The sequence below is a fragment of the Theropithecus gelada genome, chromosome 3 (genome assembly GCF_003255815.1).
Source record: "Theropithecus gelada isolate Dixy chromosome 3, Tgel_1.0, whole genome shotgun sequence".
Classification (NCBI taxonomy): Eukaryota; Metazoa; Chordata; class Mammalia; order Primates; family Cercopithecidae; genus Theropithecus; species Theropithecus gelada.
The window spans coordinates 93,786,846-93,806,549 of NC_037670.1; the positions used below are offsets into that span (position 1 = coordinate 93,786,846).

General features: G+C 36.9%; 1 protein-coding gene across 4 annotated transcripts in view; it reads right to left on the minus strand.

Moving 5' to 3' along the window:
• Positions 1-19,704, minus strand: part of HDAC9 (histone deacetylase 9) — a 910,741-nt gene that overhangs the window by 22,455 nt on the left and 868,582 nt on the right. For all 4 annotated transcript variants that reach the window (XM_025379211.1, XM_025379208.1, XM_025379210.1 and 1 more), the window contains exon 24: positions 18,056-18,140. In XM_025379211.1, the coding sequence (XP_025234996.1) occupies positions 18,056-18,140 (85 nt within the window). The remainder of the gene's footprint in view (positions 1-18,055; positions 18,141-19,704) is intronic.

Genomic DNA, 19,704 nt, shown 5'->3' on the forward strand with positions numbered 1-19,704 from the left:
AGACTAATTTCACATCTTGGCAAAAGTCCAAGTGGGAAACGATGATGTCTAATCCAAAAGGAAGTAACAGAATCGAAACGAGAAGATGCTAAGAGAGATTTAGGAGGTTGCAAATGTATCTTTGGCCTACCCTACATCTCTCAACTTTGAAAGTTATCTCTGAATTGGCAGTTGCATTCACAGGGCCTAGTTTCCCTAGATCACAATGTCAAATATTATCCAGCTCTAATATTTCATGATTGGCCTTTCTTTATCTTACTGTTTCATGAAGGAATAGATGTCACATTTGGGGAGCAAATTCAGTCTCACCACCCATATTCTATGCCAATAAGGCCTTATGACATAGGGGTCCACTACTATTAAACTTACTTTCAAGCTAATGTTATTGTAGTATTACCCAAGTTGAAAATTCCATATGCCAGCTATAATTACATATATTGTAATGAGTTACACAAGATATTATTATTAAACATTATTTTAGCAGATGACATTTACAAAGTTAGTGGTGCCTTATGACATCCTTTTCTTGTTTTCTATGGCGGCTAATGTGGGGACTCTGACAAACACACTACATGTGGCTAGTAGCTTATGGGTCAAATTGTAAAAGACTGTAGGAAAGACAAACTAGCATTATTGAGAACTAAATATGTGCCAAGACTGTGCTAGGTGTTTCTACATTTATAATTTGTAATTTTATTTAACCCTAGTGACAACTATTTAGGCAATGTCAGGTAGTGTTTTTGAAGATCACATGGCTAATAGGCAGAGGAGCTAAAATCCTTACTCAGCACTAATTTTAAATTGCCTCTTCCTCTGCACTCGGCTGTCCTCCACCCACCTTCCAGTAGACATAAAAATACCAAAAAGCCCAATTATAAAATTCTCAGCTTAAAAGGATTATGCATATTGCAAATTCTTTACTAAAAAGTAATCTTTGGAAATGATACGTTACCCTTGTACTTTAGATATGTGATGCAGTTGACCCACATTTTATTGACTTTATGGTTTATTTGGACAATGTGAGACAATCATGTCGAAACTAGTTCATTCTATTCTTCATTTCTCATAAAATTGCACTATTGCAAGTACCTTTTACCAGGTAAATTATTGAGGCTATCATAAAACTGGAGACAAGGCTCATTGAAGAGTATGAATAAGAACCTCATCAAAGGCTGGGTGTGGTGGCTCACACCTGTAATCCCAGCACTTTGGGAGGCTGAGGGGGGTGGATCACTGGAGGTCAGGAATTCGAGACCAGCCTGGCCAACATGGTGAAACCGTGCCTCTACCAAAAATACAAAAATTATCCAGGCATGGTGGTGCATGCCTATAATCCTAGCTACTTGGGAGGCTGAGGCAGGAGAATCCTTTGAACCCGGCAGACCAAGTTTGCAGTGAGCTAAGATTGTGCCACTGCACTCCACCCTGAGTGACAGGGCAAGACTCTATCTTTAAAAAAAAAAAAAAAAAAAAAAAGCTCATCGAAAATTGAGCTAACTAAAAGTATTTCCAGATTGGAGATCCCACACTCCACACTAATCCGGGAGAAGTCACTGGATCACAATGGAGCACAATTTCCACATTTATAAAATAATAGTGGTAGGCTTAATGATATGAAAGTTTTATTCCTGCTCTCATTCTCACTTATTATCCTTCTGATCTAATGTTACATATCACTCTTGGATGTTACAATAAATTTTGCTATGGCAGAAAACCTTTTTTTTTGATCTATGAGCCTATGGACTCTTGAAGAGGTCAGCAAAGACTCTTTGCACATAATATGCACATCTAGAATAAGCAAGGGCTTTAATTTTCAAGCATTGGGTTTTATTTCTCAATAAGAGAGGTCTAGGCCACAAACAAACATCTTTGCTTCCATAACACAATCAGGACAGAAGGTATGCATTGTTAATAGCAATCTTTAAGCCGAATGACTGACCATGATCCTTTAAATTTTGGCCCATATGTATGTCAGTTCTAGGAAGGATTTAAAATAGTTGAGACCCTTTTGGATAAAATTTAATGTGTATAAAATATCCTGCTAAGTTAAGATTAAATATTATAAGTTTGGCTTTTATCCACATGTATGGGTTTCCTGACTCAGAAATAACCCAAAAATTTAAATTCTATTTGGCCTCTGCCAAAGTCTATAAAAACAAGGGAAATATTCTACATTAATAATACATTTATAGACCACTATCTCTATTCATAGAGGAGAATAATTGAAATGGAAGTGGGTATAGCACTGTCTGTGCAATATGCAGTCAATTCAAACCCCATAATTTATGGGTTATATTTTCATGTGATGTGTAGGGTCTTTTCTTCCGTTACAGAAACAGATGTGCAAGAAAGTCGTATCTATTGGCATAGGAATAATATCCCCATTATCACATATGAGAAATGAACCAAGGCTGACTGCTTGGTTTTTCAGGAGCTGTTATTCGTGCAGTCAAATATTAGTAACCAGCCACAACTGGGTTGCTCTCCTATGGCTACGCAACTGGCAAAAGAGAAGAGTTTTCCATTAAAATTGGGCATGCACACTCCCTCTTCAGTCATATCCTCTATCCTTACTCATTTTTCCCACTATATAAATCTTACCACTTTTCAGCACTTTTTAAGGACTATCCAGCCTTCACCATCATGTATTTTTGTTTTATCTGGCAAAAGTAGCACAAATAATGAATCTACAATAAAGATAAAAAGTAGAGAATGGAATGTAGACAGTCAAGACTTTGAGGTGAAGGCCATAGATGGGGTTTCACTGGGTCACACAAGGCCCAGGAGAGGGCATCCTGCAGGTACTCTGTAAACGGACTTCAGTATAAACCAGATTGTTCTTGGAAATGGACAATTTGGAACAATAGGCAGTTGCTGACTCATGAAAATCTGTGTTACACAAGTCACCTATCTACCAAAAGTTTTCTCAATTCAAAGCCCCTTGCTACTTTGAACACTTCCTGACCCCAGAAATCCCCCTTTCCATCATCATTTTGGAGTCTTAGAGCTGCCACTCCTTCTCAAATTTGCTTTTTTTTAACCTTCTTTCCATTTGAATGATGTTGCCTTTCATCTTTATACACCAGGTTCTCATAGGGAAAGAAGCTGCTGCTAACCTTAACCTCTTGCTATCTCCTTCAACCACAGAGATTATTAACACCTGGGGCTTACAAAGAGCCTAAGTCTATGAATTTTCTAAAACTTGTTAATACGTTTTTAAGATACACTTTTTAGATAAACAGAGAACTTTGGCATGATCCAAAACATTGTTTAAATGCAAAAATTAAGACACATTGAAAATTGGTGCATAAATTGAGTGACCAGGTAATTTTTCATCTAAATTGGGGCTATTCTGAGGCTAAATGGGGCTAAAAATAAAAATTATATGTTTTGGAAATATTTGTTGGCCAAGAAATTATTTTTATTAGTTGGCCTATAAGATAGTCCTATTCAAAATTTATTTTTACAACTAAAATTCATTTAAAAAAATAAAAATTGCATAATGCATGTTTGTCAAAGCATGGCTACCAACTTCTTCTTTATATTGATTATCTGAACCTTAGAAAATAACATAAGCAGAATTATTATTCCTGCTGAATATCACATATGTTAATCAGTTTTGTAGCTATATCGCACACTGATACAATATACTGACATTTTTATGAAAAATATATTTTTTGTTTCAATGGGGTCTAAATATTTTAGGCTTTTTGACTGAATTTCCTATAATCTTGAAACCTTAATTGTATGGTTAATAAGTTTGAAAATTTTGGCATCTTTAATTTATCCTTCTCAAGAGACTGCAATAATTTTCACTGAGAAATAGTCTCTACAACTATGGTGCTATCTGGTAAGCTCAGAACAATTTCTGCTAAAAGCAGAATATTTTCACATTTAATTTTTAAAACACTGAAATGAGTAACTATTTTATTCCAAATGTTTCATGGTTGCTGTCTTTTATCTCCTTTCAGCATACTCCACTTTGGCAAACATTTTATGTAACACAAACAAGTTAAACGTCACAAAGTTTTCTTTGTTTTTGACTCTTCAAAATTTTACGAAATTTAGATGCTGCTATGTCTTCAACTTCACTCATTTTCTTCTTCTGTACTGCATAATCTGCCATTAATCCATCCAAATTGCGGGCTTTTAAAAATATCAAATGTTGCGTGTTTTGTCTCTAAAATTTCAATTTGCATGGTTTTTATATTTTTGATTTATCTCTTCATTATGCTTACACTTTCCTCTTCACATTGGAAGTACATTTTTAACGTTCTGAGTCAGTTTCTGTTTATTGATTTGCCTTGTGATCCCTTTCCTATTAAATGTTATTAAATGTTATTAACTTTATAATTAAATCTTATCAAATTATTTATAAAAATTGTGTACTCCATAAGTAATGCTAAGTACATTCTTGCTCTATAAGATGTTATGTTCCACCAGAATTTAAATTTGTATATCAATGCAAAACCAAATGATTTTATTATCAGTATTACACTTTTACCAAAATTTATAATAAATAACTTTCACAATAATTCCCTGCTTTCTTTTTTGGGCAACTTTATTTACAAAAGCTTTACTTTGATTCTATAAATTGAATGTAATATATAGAAGAATTATTATTAATTAGTGATTTTTCTGTTTGAAGCAATTAAGGACACTGTATCATTTGCAAGAAATTATGCTAATGGAGTCAAGAAAGAACAATTATTACCTCACTCCTGAACTTTTAAAAGTAATACTAGAAACTGAAAATTGATTTACAAAATTTTAAATCATAATCATTTTACCTAAATAAAAAGTAATGTTTCACAGAGCATTACATAAATGCACCTTCTGCAACTGCACTTCTTAAATCGTTCCTTTTGGTTTTAGTTTTTATTTTTGTTTTGCTTTGGTTAATAATAATTAAATTTTAAGGTAGAAACTGCTGCTTCTTTAACAGCATTGTGTCTTCGGTGTTCGTCTGTGATTTTACTCTGTCCCCTTGATGAATAATGAATATTGACAAACATTTTGTTCAAGTTACATATTCATTATCAACTCGCTTGGGAAATAGAAGTAGAGCACTCATTTTTAAAATTCACATTCATACTTGTTTGTGAGCTCATTTCAGCCAATAATGTTGATAGCGAAATTAAAATATGTAACAAAACATAAAACAAATAAATACACAGTGAAGTTGTAATGTATAATAATTGACAAAATCTCTGTAGCAAAAGTATTGAGAGTGTAAATGCTGTATGGAAGGCTGGTCCTATTTCCTGAACATATCTTATTCACACCTAACTGCTGATTTCTTGAATTTTCCCCTAACTCTATCTTCTTTCTTGTTTGTTTGTTTGTTTGTTGAGTCAGACTCTAGCTCTGTCGCCCAGGCTGGAGCGTGGTGGTACAATCTCCCCTCACTGCAACCTCTGCCTCCTGGGTTCAAGCGATTCTCTTGCCTCAGCCTCATGAGTAGCTGGGATTACAGGTGCGCACCACCACGCCCAGCTAATTTTTGTACTTTTTAAAGTAGAAACAGGGTTTCACCATGTTGGCAGGCTGGTCTCGAACTCCTGACCTCATGATCTGCCTGCCACGGCCTCAGAAAGTGCTAGGATTACAGGCGTGAGCCACCGGCACCAGGCCCCTAACTCTATCTTCTAACAGCTTGGTAGCTTCATGCATGTCACAAGCTACAGCACTGACTACAGCACCCATAACTGGTGTGCCAGGTGGTAGCAATGTTGAGTATTTCTTCCTTTACCTCCCAGACCAGAAATTTAGATATCATTTACAACTGGTATCCATGAGGACCCTGCACGCTTTTCTTAAAAGGGAAGCGCTAGTTAAATCAGAGAAGGACCTGGAAAAGAGAGATGGGTTATCAATTGTATTTCATATAGATTTAAACATGTGTTCAAAGTAAAAATCATATTTACTTTCCACGCATTTCTTACACAACCAGATGAAACCATGATAGAAGCTAAAGCAAAGTACACATGTAACCCATTCATCCTTACTCACTTAATAAAACTATAGATAATAATACTTCATTCAAAATGAAAAATCTGAAACAAACGGTATCTGCATGAGATGTTGAGACAACAGACATAAACCAAGACTGTCCGTGGCAGACAAGAAAGAACTGTCACTGTAGCAGCCACTGTCAGGGCCTCATCCACATGTCCCACCCCTTACTAGTTCAGTGCACACTACCTCATTTCCATTCGCCAGAACCAACATGTCTTTTCAGGACAGCTTTCAGTGCCCCTGGAGCATTTTTGCTCTATGATTGGCCAGAAATATCAGGTAATATTGTCCCCCAGGAGCAGTATTCAGGCAATAACTGTTTGGAGTTGGAGCATAAATTTCTCTGCTCCCTCGCAGCTCACATGAAGTAACTCTGAACTACGTGTTTTACATCAGCTCTCAGCATTTCCCCAGAGGAATTAAACTCTAGATACCTACAAGGATAGTTGAACAAATGACACTTCATTTCTTTTCTTGTCACTCTTCACTATTCCTCTTCCTTTTCTCCCTATGCCTGCACCTGCAAATAAATTACTTGTACATGACTCCTTGTGTATCAGGATCTGTTTCTGGTAGAAGCCAAACCAAGATAGTCTCCCAACATGTAACAGATGTAAGAAAAACCTGGTAGGAATTGTTCCTTTCATACATCTCAAGCGTCCTCTCTGTCAATGGTTTGATATATTCAAACCCTGAGACACATATTACTAAAATGCATTGAATGTTGCGTTAGAAACCAATCTTTTTTTGAAAATTAACTTTTATTGAGTAATAAACTATGCCATGTCCTGGAAGTAATAGTGCCAACGTGAATAGTGAATTATCTCCCTGTACATAGACAAACATGGCTATTCCAGTTTTCTTAGCAAGCCTGAAGGCAGATTAAGGGGTATTAGATGAAATGAATACTCATATTCTGGGGAAGAGTCAGTCTCTTGGATACAGAGATGTGAGTGCATTAATCAGAAGCTATTTATGAATAACCTGCAAAGCTAATTTGTTAACCCACCAAGGAAGTATAACTTTTATGAGGGCTATATACTATTACTGTCAGGATGACCAGTCAATTTTATCCCAATTTCCCTACATGGGAAACCAAATTGCATTCAAAAGATTGTTTCTATCACTCAGTGATATGGTTAGGCTTTGTGTCCCCACCCAAATCTCATCTTGAATTGTAATCCTCATAATCCCCACGTGTTGAAGGAGAGAACTGGTAGGAGGTGAATGGATCATGGGGATGGTGTCCCCCATGCTGTTCTCATGAGTCAGTGAGTTCTCAGGAGATCTGATGGTTTTATGTATCTGACAGTTCCTCCTTCACACATTTGCTGTCTCTTACCTGCCACCATGTAAGATATGTCTCTTTCCCTTCCATCATAATTATAAGTTTCCTGAGGCCTTCCCAGCCCTGTGGAACTCTCAGTCAATTAAATCGCTTTTCTTTTGCCCAGTGTTGGGCAGTTGTTTAAAGCAGTGTGAGAATGGAGTAATACACTCTTACTTTTTGCTTTTATTACCTACCATGCATTCTGATTTTGGAAATATAGGATATGGATACTTTCATAGATCTTACAGGTTGCTATTAATCAAATGATCATGCTATATGAGTACACGTCTCACACTGAAATAAGCTACTGAAATGAAGGTACTGCGTTCTATGAAATAAAAAAAAAATCTGATCTTAACTGATAATCAGAAGGTGTATATCTGATCAAGGGACAATTAAGCTGAGATATGAAGTATGTATAAGAGTTAAGTAGTCAAAGAGAGGAATATCAGGAAAATATATGAAGGTCTTGAGGAAGGTGGAAAAACAGCACACTAAAAGAACTGAAAGAAGGTAAGTTGGGTCAAGAGAAGAAAGCAGTAGAATGGTAATAGGCCCATTTACGTTTGGTAATTATAAGTTTATAAGAGGTCAAACCGCTATACATCATGACAGTCTCTTGAAGACCTGCACTGGAGAAATCTCTGGAAGACCAGCATCAGGGAAAGTTGTTTGTCGTGTATATCCAGCATTGAGATTTTCTTACATCATTGAGATTTTCTTACATCGGTAAAGTTGAAGGACAAGACTGTTGGTAAGGTAGATTGAAAGGTAGAAGGGCAAATGAATGTTATAATTTTAATGCTGAATGGAAAAAGAAGTGAAGACAGGAAAGGGCAATGAATGAGGAGAAATGAGGAATTAAAAACTAGACAATAAAACAGTACCTTAGGGTGCAAGTCAACAATTCTATGACATATGGGTATAATAGCCTGATGTATCCATCCCATCAGAGATAGGCTTGCCAGTGTTGCTTTAGGATTCACCTTTTTAGGTCTGCTAAGACAGTAACAGATGGTATCCTTTCTCATTCTTTATCCATAGGAGTTTATGTCTTTAGAAAAAAAGAAAACTTTATTATTGTTTTAGTGGGTTTCCATGAAGAAGTGAAAATAAATGAATATTCTTTATCTATTATCAGTATTTGAAAGTAATATTCCTCCATTTTAACTCCACAAATAAGGCTTATTATTCTGATATATCTCATTTCTGCTGACTCTCCCTAGTGCCTTGTGCTATTGTGCATTGGATTTTATTCATTTTTTTAAATATGTATATATTTATGTATTTGAATTCATATTTTGTTGGGCTTGATCTCCGCACATACTGAGGGTCTAAATTAGAAATAGATTCCTCCAGGAAGGAATTTTATTGACTTCCTCCAGAACCCAGGAGTGCACAAAGATCAAAACTCTTTAGTATCTATCAAACTCATATCCCTTTGATGCAGATCTCAAGCTTTCTTGTGCATTATAGCACTGATGCCATTATTTGCTTCAGAGATATTCCCCTTTTTTGTGTTACTTACTGCTTCTTATTAAATTTCATCTTATGTTTTTTTCCCTTTCCTATTTGCTGACATTCTAGCAAGCCCACTAATGTACTACAATAGATTGTTTTAATGTATGCAGACTCTATTACACCTTAGGAGAGGCCTGTTATAGTGTCTATCCTGTTATACTTGGGAAGAGGCAATCTGGTAGAACACTGTTCTCATTTTTCAAACGGAGTGGGAACAGGAAGGTCATATAGATGCTTTAGTAGAAAGAAAGTGGGCTTTGACATCACAGTGAGACCAGGATTAAAATCTTAGTTATACTGCTTACCAGTAGAAAGAACTTAAACAAGCTACCTAAACTTAGTAAGTCTCAAGTTATTCATGAACAAAATGAGGGAAGAACTGTGCATTGCAGAATCATGTGAGGACTAGAAATAATATATGTAAATACTTAGGAAATAATCTTCCCTTAAACCTGACTTTCTTCTAGTATGTCCTGTTCTCAGAGAATGGTATCATGGTATGATGTGTGTGTGTGAGATTGATCTGGGTGCTAACACCTGAGTATATGATTACAAAGTATTCCTACTCTTTCATAATCCACAAAGAGTTTTCAGTCCTAGAAGCATGCATAGTTTTATTTTATTTTCTTGGTTTAATTAGTTTTCCCTTGGTAGATGTGTGAGTGAAAAAAAATTGCAGATACAGTTGGAATAAAAAATACCCCCCAAAATTGTGTCCCATAGCAGATGGCAGATTTTCTTTTTTATTCTGATACATTCTAGTATTAGGGCACCATCAACACAACAACCAGACTTTCAACATTTGAAGAGAATGGTTAATTAGAAGTTCAAAATCAACTTTCACAAAGCCATGTGTACAAGTCTGACCTGGCTGTGATACAAGCGAGGGTTGGCAGGGTTAATAGCGGGAAAATGCCGAACGCTGCTTTTCTTCAATGAAGGTCTGCCTGGCCCAGGACTCTAACGTCAAGGCCTCTGTCTAAAGCCAAAGAATATATGACAAATAGCAGCTCACACCTGACAACAGTCAGGGCTTTAAACTCAACAGGGCAGGGATTTGAAATTCTGCCAATCCTTGCATTTTTTTCTGATTAGATGTATTTTACAAGTTTATAAGGGGCTCCAAAGTGGACACACAGCTCCATGACTCCTTGTAATTTGGCACCGAGCTTCCAGAACTGACTGTGGGTAAATCTCAATTAGCCAGAACGTCCCACATTCCAAATTTTAACTCAAATTAAATTTTGTTTAAATATGTCACTTTGGGAAGAAATGGGAAAAACTCTACACAAAAATTGCAAAAGGAATCAACTTATTTGTGACATAGTGTAACTTAGAGGCTAAGAGGGAAGACTGGATCTAGACTGCTTGGTTTATGATCTTGCTTTTGCCCACTCATTAGCTGTGTAACCTTGGGGAATACAATGAATCGCGATGTGCCTCAGTTTACTTCGCTATAAAATGGGAATGAAAATAGTAACTACAGGGTTCTAGAGAAGATTAAATGAATTAATTTTTAATAGTACCTCACACACTGTAAGCACTCAATATTATTACATTATTTTATTATTTGCTAACATCTTACAGGGTTTGTATTGTGTAAATAATTTCATCCAATGGTCCTCTGTAACTTCAATGCAGTGACAATGTATATTCCGAGGATACTGCCTTCTCCCCAAACCATTAAGACTTTCGATCAGCAAAGTGCCTTTTTCTTAAGTTTAATATTTTTCATTTCCTTTCAAACCTTTTCTTTCTTCACAATTTCCTATCTGGGAGCTGAACACCACCATCTTCTTAGTTTTCCAAGCCAGAAAACCCAGAAATTATTAATCCTCTCCCTGTCAGTTAATTACCATATTATACCAATTATACTTCTGAATTAAACTGCTCACATCTGACAATAAGCCCTGGTAATCTCCTGTCTTCAGAGCAAGCACAGTGATCTTCTGATTTGCAGCCTTTATCATGCTTCTTCCCTGCTTGAAATAAAACCTCAAATGGCTATGAGCTAAAAGCTCCTTTCATATTGGGAATATCTTCTTGTCCTTCTCCCCTGGATCTCAATAGGATGAAAAATGGAAGAGACAGGAGAAGAGACACACACACAAGGCAGAAAATAAAAATGAAATAGATGAGGACAAAAAGAAAGAAGAAAAACTGAGTTTGAGTTTGACTTTTGACGTGGAGTCAAGAAGCTAGTAAAGTCTGTGAGATAATTTATGCAGCACATGTTGCAATCTGGAGAAACAACCCTTTTAGTTGTGTACATAGCCCCATGAGGTCAAAACATTGGATAACTTCTTCCCCAACAAGAGATGTATACAAATTCCTTTCAGTTTAGAAACAATTTGGATTTTCTCCTGGATTATCTGATGTGAATGCCCCTTCTCCTTGGAGTAGGGCAGCTGGAGGATATTATAATGATGGGAGAGGATGGTATTTCAGATAAAAAAGACAATGGTTGTTATCTTTACGGTAACATTACATAAAATACAGTCTTATTTTACTTTTATAGCCTTTTCCTTCAATTCATGTCCAGTTCTCTTAATCTTCAAGAAAACTAGGTACCACATATTTTGATTATCCATTCCAATACATCGACAGTGTTTATTTAGTATTTTATTTTACCAATGAGTTCTCTCCCATTGGAAATATAGTAAAAAGTAAAATCAACAAAATTAGCATTCCTTTGTTCTTTTCTAGTATCAGTTGTTACTTCTAAGACTAGTTCCCAGAACTACAGATATAATAATAATATTAGTAATAATAATAGGAAGAGGAGGAAGAATAAGAGTAAAGAATAACAGTAACATAGAGGAAGAGGAGGAGAAGGAAGACGTCATTCACTCAAAAACACACATACAAAACATAAGTCAAGCACAGTTCTGACAAGGAGTAGGTGTCAAGTATACTTGTCTCTCATCTCCCAGGGAAAATCTGATTTCATTCTTATTGCTCTAGAATGTGAGAGTGTGCTCTGTGCATTGCTGCTATGGAACCATACAGATAACTGATTATGCTTTAGTCAATTACATAGTTACTTGTAACATTCCCCTGCAACAAAGGAAATCATGTCCCTTTTCAAATTGTCCTCAAAAGTTGGATAAGTTCTGAGGGCTATAAAGTCACTTCTCATTGCCTTAAATAATACTCTGTGTGTGTGTGTGTGTGTGTGTGTGTGTGTGTATTTAAAACAATAGAGGATTAGTTATACTCACAAATTTTATATACAAGAAACATGGAAATTACTCCTCTATTTATGTAAAACACATTTGACAAAGCATATGGTGAAATTGCAGGTACTGTCCATTCCTCATTCTTGCCTGTGCCACCATTTTGCCTTGGTTGGCGTAACAAGAAATTCTAAAAAGACCTCAATTCACTAAATAAGGGATAATCCCTAGAGTGGGGAAAACTGAAAGTGGGGCTACAGGCAGAAAATTCCTACTGTTCTTTTAGGATTCTTCTACCTATTTGCCACTTTGTTGCCACAGTGGCACCAACTTAGAAAAGCAATTCTAGTGATGTGTCATGTCATTCCTGGTGAAATTCCTCAAACAAATGGCTTGCTCATTGTCACATGGTTATTGAGTGGAGGAGAGGATTACAATGAAATTCATATCATTTTAAAATCTCCCACATTGGTGTTTTTCAACTTGTCAGAAGCAAACCACTGCAGGGTTGTAGCAAAATTGTGAAAGAATCCTCAAATCCTTGTGCACGTATATGTTTCCTTGATCCACAAAAAAAAGATGCTATGATTATCATTATTATCATTCAAGAACTCCATAAAATTAGTTGACACTTAAAAGGAATACTCTTCTCACTAAGAAATATAAATAAGTAAAAGGAAACTATGGCTTTATACTTGTGGTCTTCATATTTTGGGGTTTCACAGATTAATATCAACATCATTCATTACATGTTTTTAGAACTTAAAGTGACAGTCTTTGAAGCTAAATAAATTTACTTTTATGGAAAACTCACTTCATGGTTCCTCCCCTCCCAAATCTGTGAAAAAGTTATAATGGGCCAGCACTGGTATAAAGAGTGGTGTTTCAGAACCCTGGCGCCCACCATGCCATGCAGAAAAGTGAAAGAATTCAATGGTGCGTGGATGCTGTAAATCACTAGGGTGGGTTTCAGGAAAGGAAACATCCATATGAGAATTCTTTATCTCACTCCGGGCTGACTCGTTACTGGCATCACTTGTTGATTATTACAGCCAGTTAGCCAAGTGCTAGATCCAGCTCTGACAACTGTCACCCCAAGCTTACCCATGGAAATGGCAACTCACAAAAATAATTCATGTTCTTCCTAACTTAAAAATGACTCATCCTTGAGGGTCATGAAGGTAGGAGAAGAAATGAGCTCTCATGTATTTTGCTTGGTCTTCTTAATCCCTCATTCTTCTGCATGAGTGTGCCAAGGAGTATAAATATGTGAGGTTAGTTACAAAAATCAGTCCAGGCTTAGAAGAAGAATGTGGCAAACATTGACAGACTAGCTCATTCATTCATTCAACACACATTTGCGGGGCACCTAATACATACCAGAGACTGTGCAAAAGATATGGCAATGAAAAACTAACAGGAACACAGCAGAAATAATATCTGCCATCAAAAGATATTGTGCTAAGTTGCCACGTATTGCAGAATATCCTTCTGTAGGTCTGAATAATATTCTGTTTTATGTCTATACAACATTTTCTTTACCCACTCATCCCCTGATGGACACCTAGGTTGCTCCCATCTCTTGGCTATGGTGAATAGTGCCGCAATGTACTGAGACTGCTGACATCCCTTTGAGATTCTAATTTAAATTCTTTCTGATAAGTCTTCAGAAAGTGAGATGGCTGAATCATATGGTAGTTCTATTTTTAATTTCTTAAGGAATAACATGAAACTTCTTTTCCATTTTGTCATCTCAAAGATAATTGACCCTTGTATGCCATCTATCATGTTAAGATGGAACCAGACCCTCTCCTGTCAGGAAGGGTCTTCACCTGTCAGGAGAAATCATTGCCCTGCTGTGGCCTTGTAAGGCCTTTTCTCTTCAGCTAGATGAGCAACATAAACAAGGACAGAACAACATAAATGATCCTGTTGGAAAATATTCACATACATGTGGCCAGGCAAGAAGCCAATGCTAATCACAGTCTCCAGCACCTGCATACTCTCAGCTGGGGGGCTCAGTTCTCAAAAAGAAATTCACAGGAGACCTGTCAGCACCTTGCCATGTGCCTTGGGATAAGGGCTATCTAGAAACTTGCCTGAATGTTTCCCACATGCTACAGGCCTGCTTCTCAACAGTAACATAGTTCTCTGATACTGTCGTTCTAAACTGCAGCACAAAAGAACCCTTCAGAACCTGGGCTAGGAGGTGGGCTGAAATCTGAACACCCCCCAAAGTTGAAAGGAGGTACTTGTGTGACACTCAGAGACGTATGTGAAGAGGAAGTGCTCCTGTTGAACAAAGACTACCTTCAAGGGCAGCTTCATAATGGGTAACCTGTGCAGTTGCGGAGCGCCCCACTCTCAGAAAGACCCCATGCTTGGTTCAGTGCTTTGCTGCTACCCTCTAGGAATTATTAATTTTTTAACAAGGAAGAGTTCACACAGTTTCATTTTGAACTGGGTCTCACAGATTAAGTAACCTGTCCCTACCACTTTCTCTGCCAAAGGGGAAATGAGGAACACAATTAGGGTCCTGGAGTCCCAAAGGAGCAGGTGAAATGGAAGCATGGGTTATAAAACAGGGAGAAGCAAGAGTGCAATTTCATATCTTGTAAGGAAATTCAGCACTGTTTACTAATCAGGGAGCCCACAATTTTAATTTCCCAAGCCATTGTGAAGTTTGAGACTCTGAAATACTCACTCTATTTTATTGCTCTGTGGACATTCGAGGGCTCTTTCTGTTCCTTTAGTATAGAAGAGTGGCCCCAAAGACACGCAATTATAACCACATAAAAATGCACCACACAGTGGTCAAAGCCACAGTGCTGAACCACTTTCTCACTAACGATTTTCACTCCACTTCTCAAATGGTGAGAGATCGTTTTCCGATCTTGTGTTTTCTTTCGTTTTACAAACCCCAACCCACTATTCAGAGCCCTCTCAACTGACATTTACGTTGTCCTTGTGGTGATGCTACTATCATTCCTTCTTGGTAAACATTTTTTGACATCACCATCACCTTGACTTTCTACCTACTCAAGTCCTACCTACTCAAATCTGCCTTTTAATGGCTAGGCTCCCATGGACATCACACCTGCTGTCAACCTTTCCTGGAGGGACATCCAGAGACAAAAAGATATAATTCCTGTCCTCCTGATGATTATCCTCTAATTTAGGAACCAGAGCTAACAGACATTTAAATATTTGATATTTTTAAGAGAAACATTGAAAATAAATATACCACATCAGGACTGGCTACAGAATTTATAGGGCCTGGTACAAAATGAAAATATGGGCTGCTTCTTTAAAACACAGTAAGAATTTTAGGCAGCAACCGCAAGAGCCTTACACTAAGTAAGCATGGGGCCCTTCTATGTGTGGGACCTATGTGACCATGCAGGCTAAATGCCCATAAAGCTGGTCCTGATTTTCATTGACCTGAATTGAGTCACATACTTAACCAATCACTGTTAAGTGGGTTGACTGACTTAGACTGAAAACAGCTCCCCTGGAGTTGGAGCTAAGTTGAACTTCCCCTGAGATGCCTGATATCTGGTGGCAGATTCATTAATAAAACCAGACTCCTTTTGAGTAGATGTGAAGAGTGCATTGTTTCTGGGTATACCAAAATCAGTGTCCACCACACCATATATCCTTGACTCAGAAGGAGGAGCTCTGGTTGCTTATGGCCTTTGTTGTTTGTGGTCTCGAAGAGTTATTCAAGTCCTACCTACTCAAATCTGCCTACTTTTAATGGCCAGGCTCCCATGCACTTCACACCTGCTGTCAACCCTTCCTGGAGGGACATCCAGAGACAAAAAGATATGATTGCTGTCCTCCTGATGATTATCCTCTGATTTAGGAACCAGAGCTAAGAGACATTTAAATATTTGATATTTTTAAGAGAAAACATTGAAAATAAACATACTACTGAACCACCATATATTGGTCTCAAGAAATTATGGCATTGTTGGATCAGCAATAATGCTCCAAGCTGGGTGGGGTACTCATTAAGAGTTTAGAAGGAAATGGATTTCACAGACAAGTGGTCAGTGTTGGGTGGTGTCAAATGCAGTTTGAGACAGAAAAGTGGAATTGACAATCCTTAGCGGCAGGATACTCCTACAGCAAGTTTTGATAATAGCTTGAGTCTTTTTCAAGAGTCAAACAGGTTTGCTTGGCTAGAGCAGACTGCAGAGGTCACTTGAAAACATCAGTGGTGAAAGGAAAAAACTATGCAGTGGAAAGTCATTACTAGGAAATGAGATCCAATATAAAAGGCAACAGTAGAGTTTCTAAAGATGTATAGCAACTATGACTTTTTATACCTAAATGGAAATAGAGTCCTTCACTTCTGTTGTTCTTTTCAAAGCATTTTCACTCTTTCTTCAGTCATCCAACATGCTGTTCAGCTCTGAAGAACCAAACTCAGGCTATATCACTGTCAAGCAACCTTCCTTACTTTCCAGTCCCTCTCACCCCCAGTTGAAAGGGACTGAAGAAACAGACCACTCCTTCTCCATGACTTGTGTACTCTGTGAACACTGTATTGGAATTATTTACTTGGTTGTCTTTCACTCATTGGACTGTTAGCTCCCTGATGCGGAAACTATGTCTTCTTCCTCTTCATAACCTCTGTGCCTTGGTAATTGATCAACATGTAATAAGAGTTCAAAAATGCCTATTGAAGTGATATACTCAGAATATACATAGGAACAATCAATTTTAACACTCTGTGTATGTAATGGCTAAACAATGCTCAGAAAAAGATGAATAATATGCATAAAGACTGAGATATTTTCATTCTATTAATGACCTGAAAGCATACATTGGATTGCACGTGGATGAATAGGAGAATGCTGTCAAAGATCACTTCAAGATTCTTTGCTTTGAAATCTAGAATGACATACAATAGACCCTCTTTATCTAGCCCCAGCGGACACAAGACAGAGACAGGACAATGACAGGATTTTCTTCTCAAGCTTATGAAATCACCTCCAGCCTTTCCTTCGTTGTCTCTGTCAGTTCCTGTACTTTAGGCTTATATCAGAGACGTGAATAGTGCACCCCAGCATTTGAATGTTTATTTTTCTATACCTAAAAGTCTTTGAAATATATGGTTTATTTCAGTTATGACATGTAGTCAATAAATGTTTATGGGGTACATATGGTCCTCAGTCCCAGCATAAGTGAGATTAAGTGGAGAATTATTTCTAGTTCCTGTATGGCCTGATGTGTAAATATTCACAATATCAGATAAATGGGTAATTTAACTCCAGTCAACACATATCTCCAAATTGCTACTGAACAAGCAAAGGCAATGACCCAAAAACATAGCTGGCAAGTGGCTTCTTAAGTGGTACTTAATAAATGCTTCTACAGGATAGTAGCAAACCTAAGGATTTTCCTAATTCTCCTTGACACCTAATATTGCCCTTTGGTTTACCTCTTCATGCTAATCTTCATGTTAGTTTGTGCTTGATTTCAGTATGTGTGTGCACTCATGGGCACTTATGTGTATGTATGGGTGTGAAGGGAATTGGATAATAAAAAAAGCCTATGACTTAACCCTGCTTTGTTAAGTTGGATTTTCCCACACAGAGGCTTTCTCATTAATTTTTTTCCTCTCTTAACACACATAAATCAGTAAATGATTGCTGAATTCCAACATCATTAGGAGGTAACTACCCTTCATTAAGATTGGATTACAAAATCACAATTTCTGCATTTATTTCATGATTCTGGGTAAATGCTTAGTGATCATAATGGTAAAAAATCCAAATGCCTGAAATGCATGAGAAAAACAGGATTCTAAATCTAGAGTCTCCACATTTTGTCATCAGTGTAAGATAAGATTGCTGCATTAAGAGCAACACAGTAAGATATATACGTAAGAACATATGTGCAAATTATAACTCTAAATAAATGTTGCTTTGTACTATAATTCTCAATATAATTTTAGTTAGTTTTACCTGATTAGAATTTTTAAAAAACTTTAAAGACATACTTTGAATTTCAATGATCTTCTGTAAAGAAATAACAGCATTCATATTCGGGCTTTGGTGGAGAATATCTTCTGCAAGCGGCTCCAGCTGCAAGAATAGTAGATAATAATATGAGCAGAATATTACGACTTTATAGTAAGTCTCACAGAAGCAAAGCAAATTGAAACAACCTAATCCTCAGGAAAAGCTTGCTCCGAGAACTAGTTAACATTTTGCTGATATTAGTTCTAAAAGTGTAGCCAGTTTTATTTTCTGTTTTGCATCCATGTAATTGAATTCCAAGGGGCTTTTCCATTGGTCACAAGACTAATCTATGAAGTCCCTGAAGCAGGTGCATGTCTGTGTATTATTCATTAAAAATCTGAGTTATTTGTGTAATTTTTGTAGGTTCCTGAAAAACCAAATTCCATCATGTCTGTATACGCAGCTGGGCCCTGCAAACAAAACCTCAGGGAAGTTGCAATAGACAGAAAGTGGGCAGTCTATTATCCATACTTTCACAGTGTTTTTACATCTAATCACCTTGTATACATTTGAACACTTCACGATAGAAAGCCATGAGACCAACTGCTTTTATTCAAAGGCCATTGAATAAAGTAGTAGAGAAAGGGTTCAAATAACCAAATGTAAAATAACTGTACAGTTTCATTTAACTTCTACTTTATTCATAACTATGCAGATGTCTGTGCGTAGCACAGGCCAAATTCCTACCTTGCAAATCTATCACGATCTTCTGGAATTACACTAATTTTTCATGGAGAAGCTCAGCAAACGTTGCTTTGCAAGAAATGAAGAGAAGCTTTAAATAATTTATAGAGCCTATTTGTCAGACCTAAGTCTGCTAATGCATCCCTCAGAATGCCGTGCTGATTAGCTTGGCATGTTGCAGCAGAAAGCGCATGGCTAGGGCCCTTGCAAATAAAATAGTTGTCCAGCTATTGTGACCCAAAAAGCAAATAAAGTAATAGTAACAAAAGGATTAACAAAAAAGTAGTTTTCCTAGAAATGTTAAGGTTAATCATCTCAAATAAGAACTGGTGATCAAACTATAATATGGCATGAATGGGAAGCGATGTCACTAGATGCATCAAAGCATGAACTCATCTATGTCTCTTCATCTGTAGGAAAATCTAAAAAAACACAAGGATTACAAGTTTCCACCGCATATGTGAGTGAATCTTCCCCTCAGGGTCTCTGTGAATTGATTATTCTATTCTTCAATCATGAAATCTCAAACAATAGCACCTTTATTCCAGATGCCATAGGATAACAGACTAGCTCAGGGATATTTATACATGGGTAAATTCACTAACTATAACTTTCCAGAGTGTTTTTCTTAGCTGCCAAAGAAAAACTTTTAAACATCAAAAGGTTTATTTGCAATACAGTTTGGTGAGAGGAAAAAAAAAAACAAAACACATCACCACCACCGCTCAGTGGCAGTACAAGGTTCTGAAATAAACTCTTAAAACTCGTTAAAATCATTTTTTAAAATCTGGTATTTCAAATTGTATCTTCAAGGATATGTTAGTCCAGTAACACTCTCTTAACTCAGAGGAACTACTGAGTCATCAACTGTAGCTTACTTGGAAAACTCTTATGTATTAGACAAGGTTCAGAGAGCTACTTTGCTTACAAATAATTTTTGCTC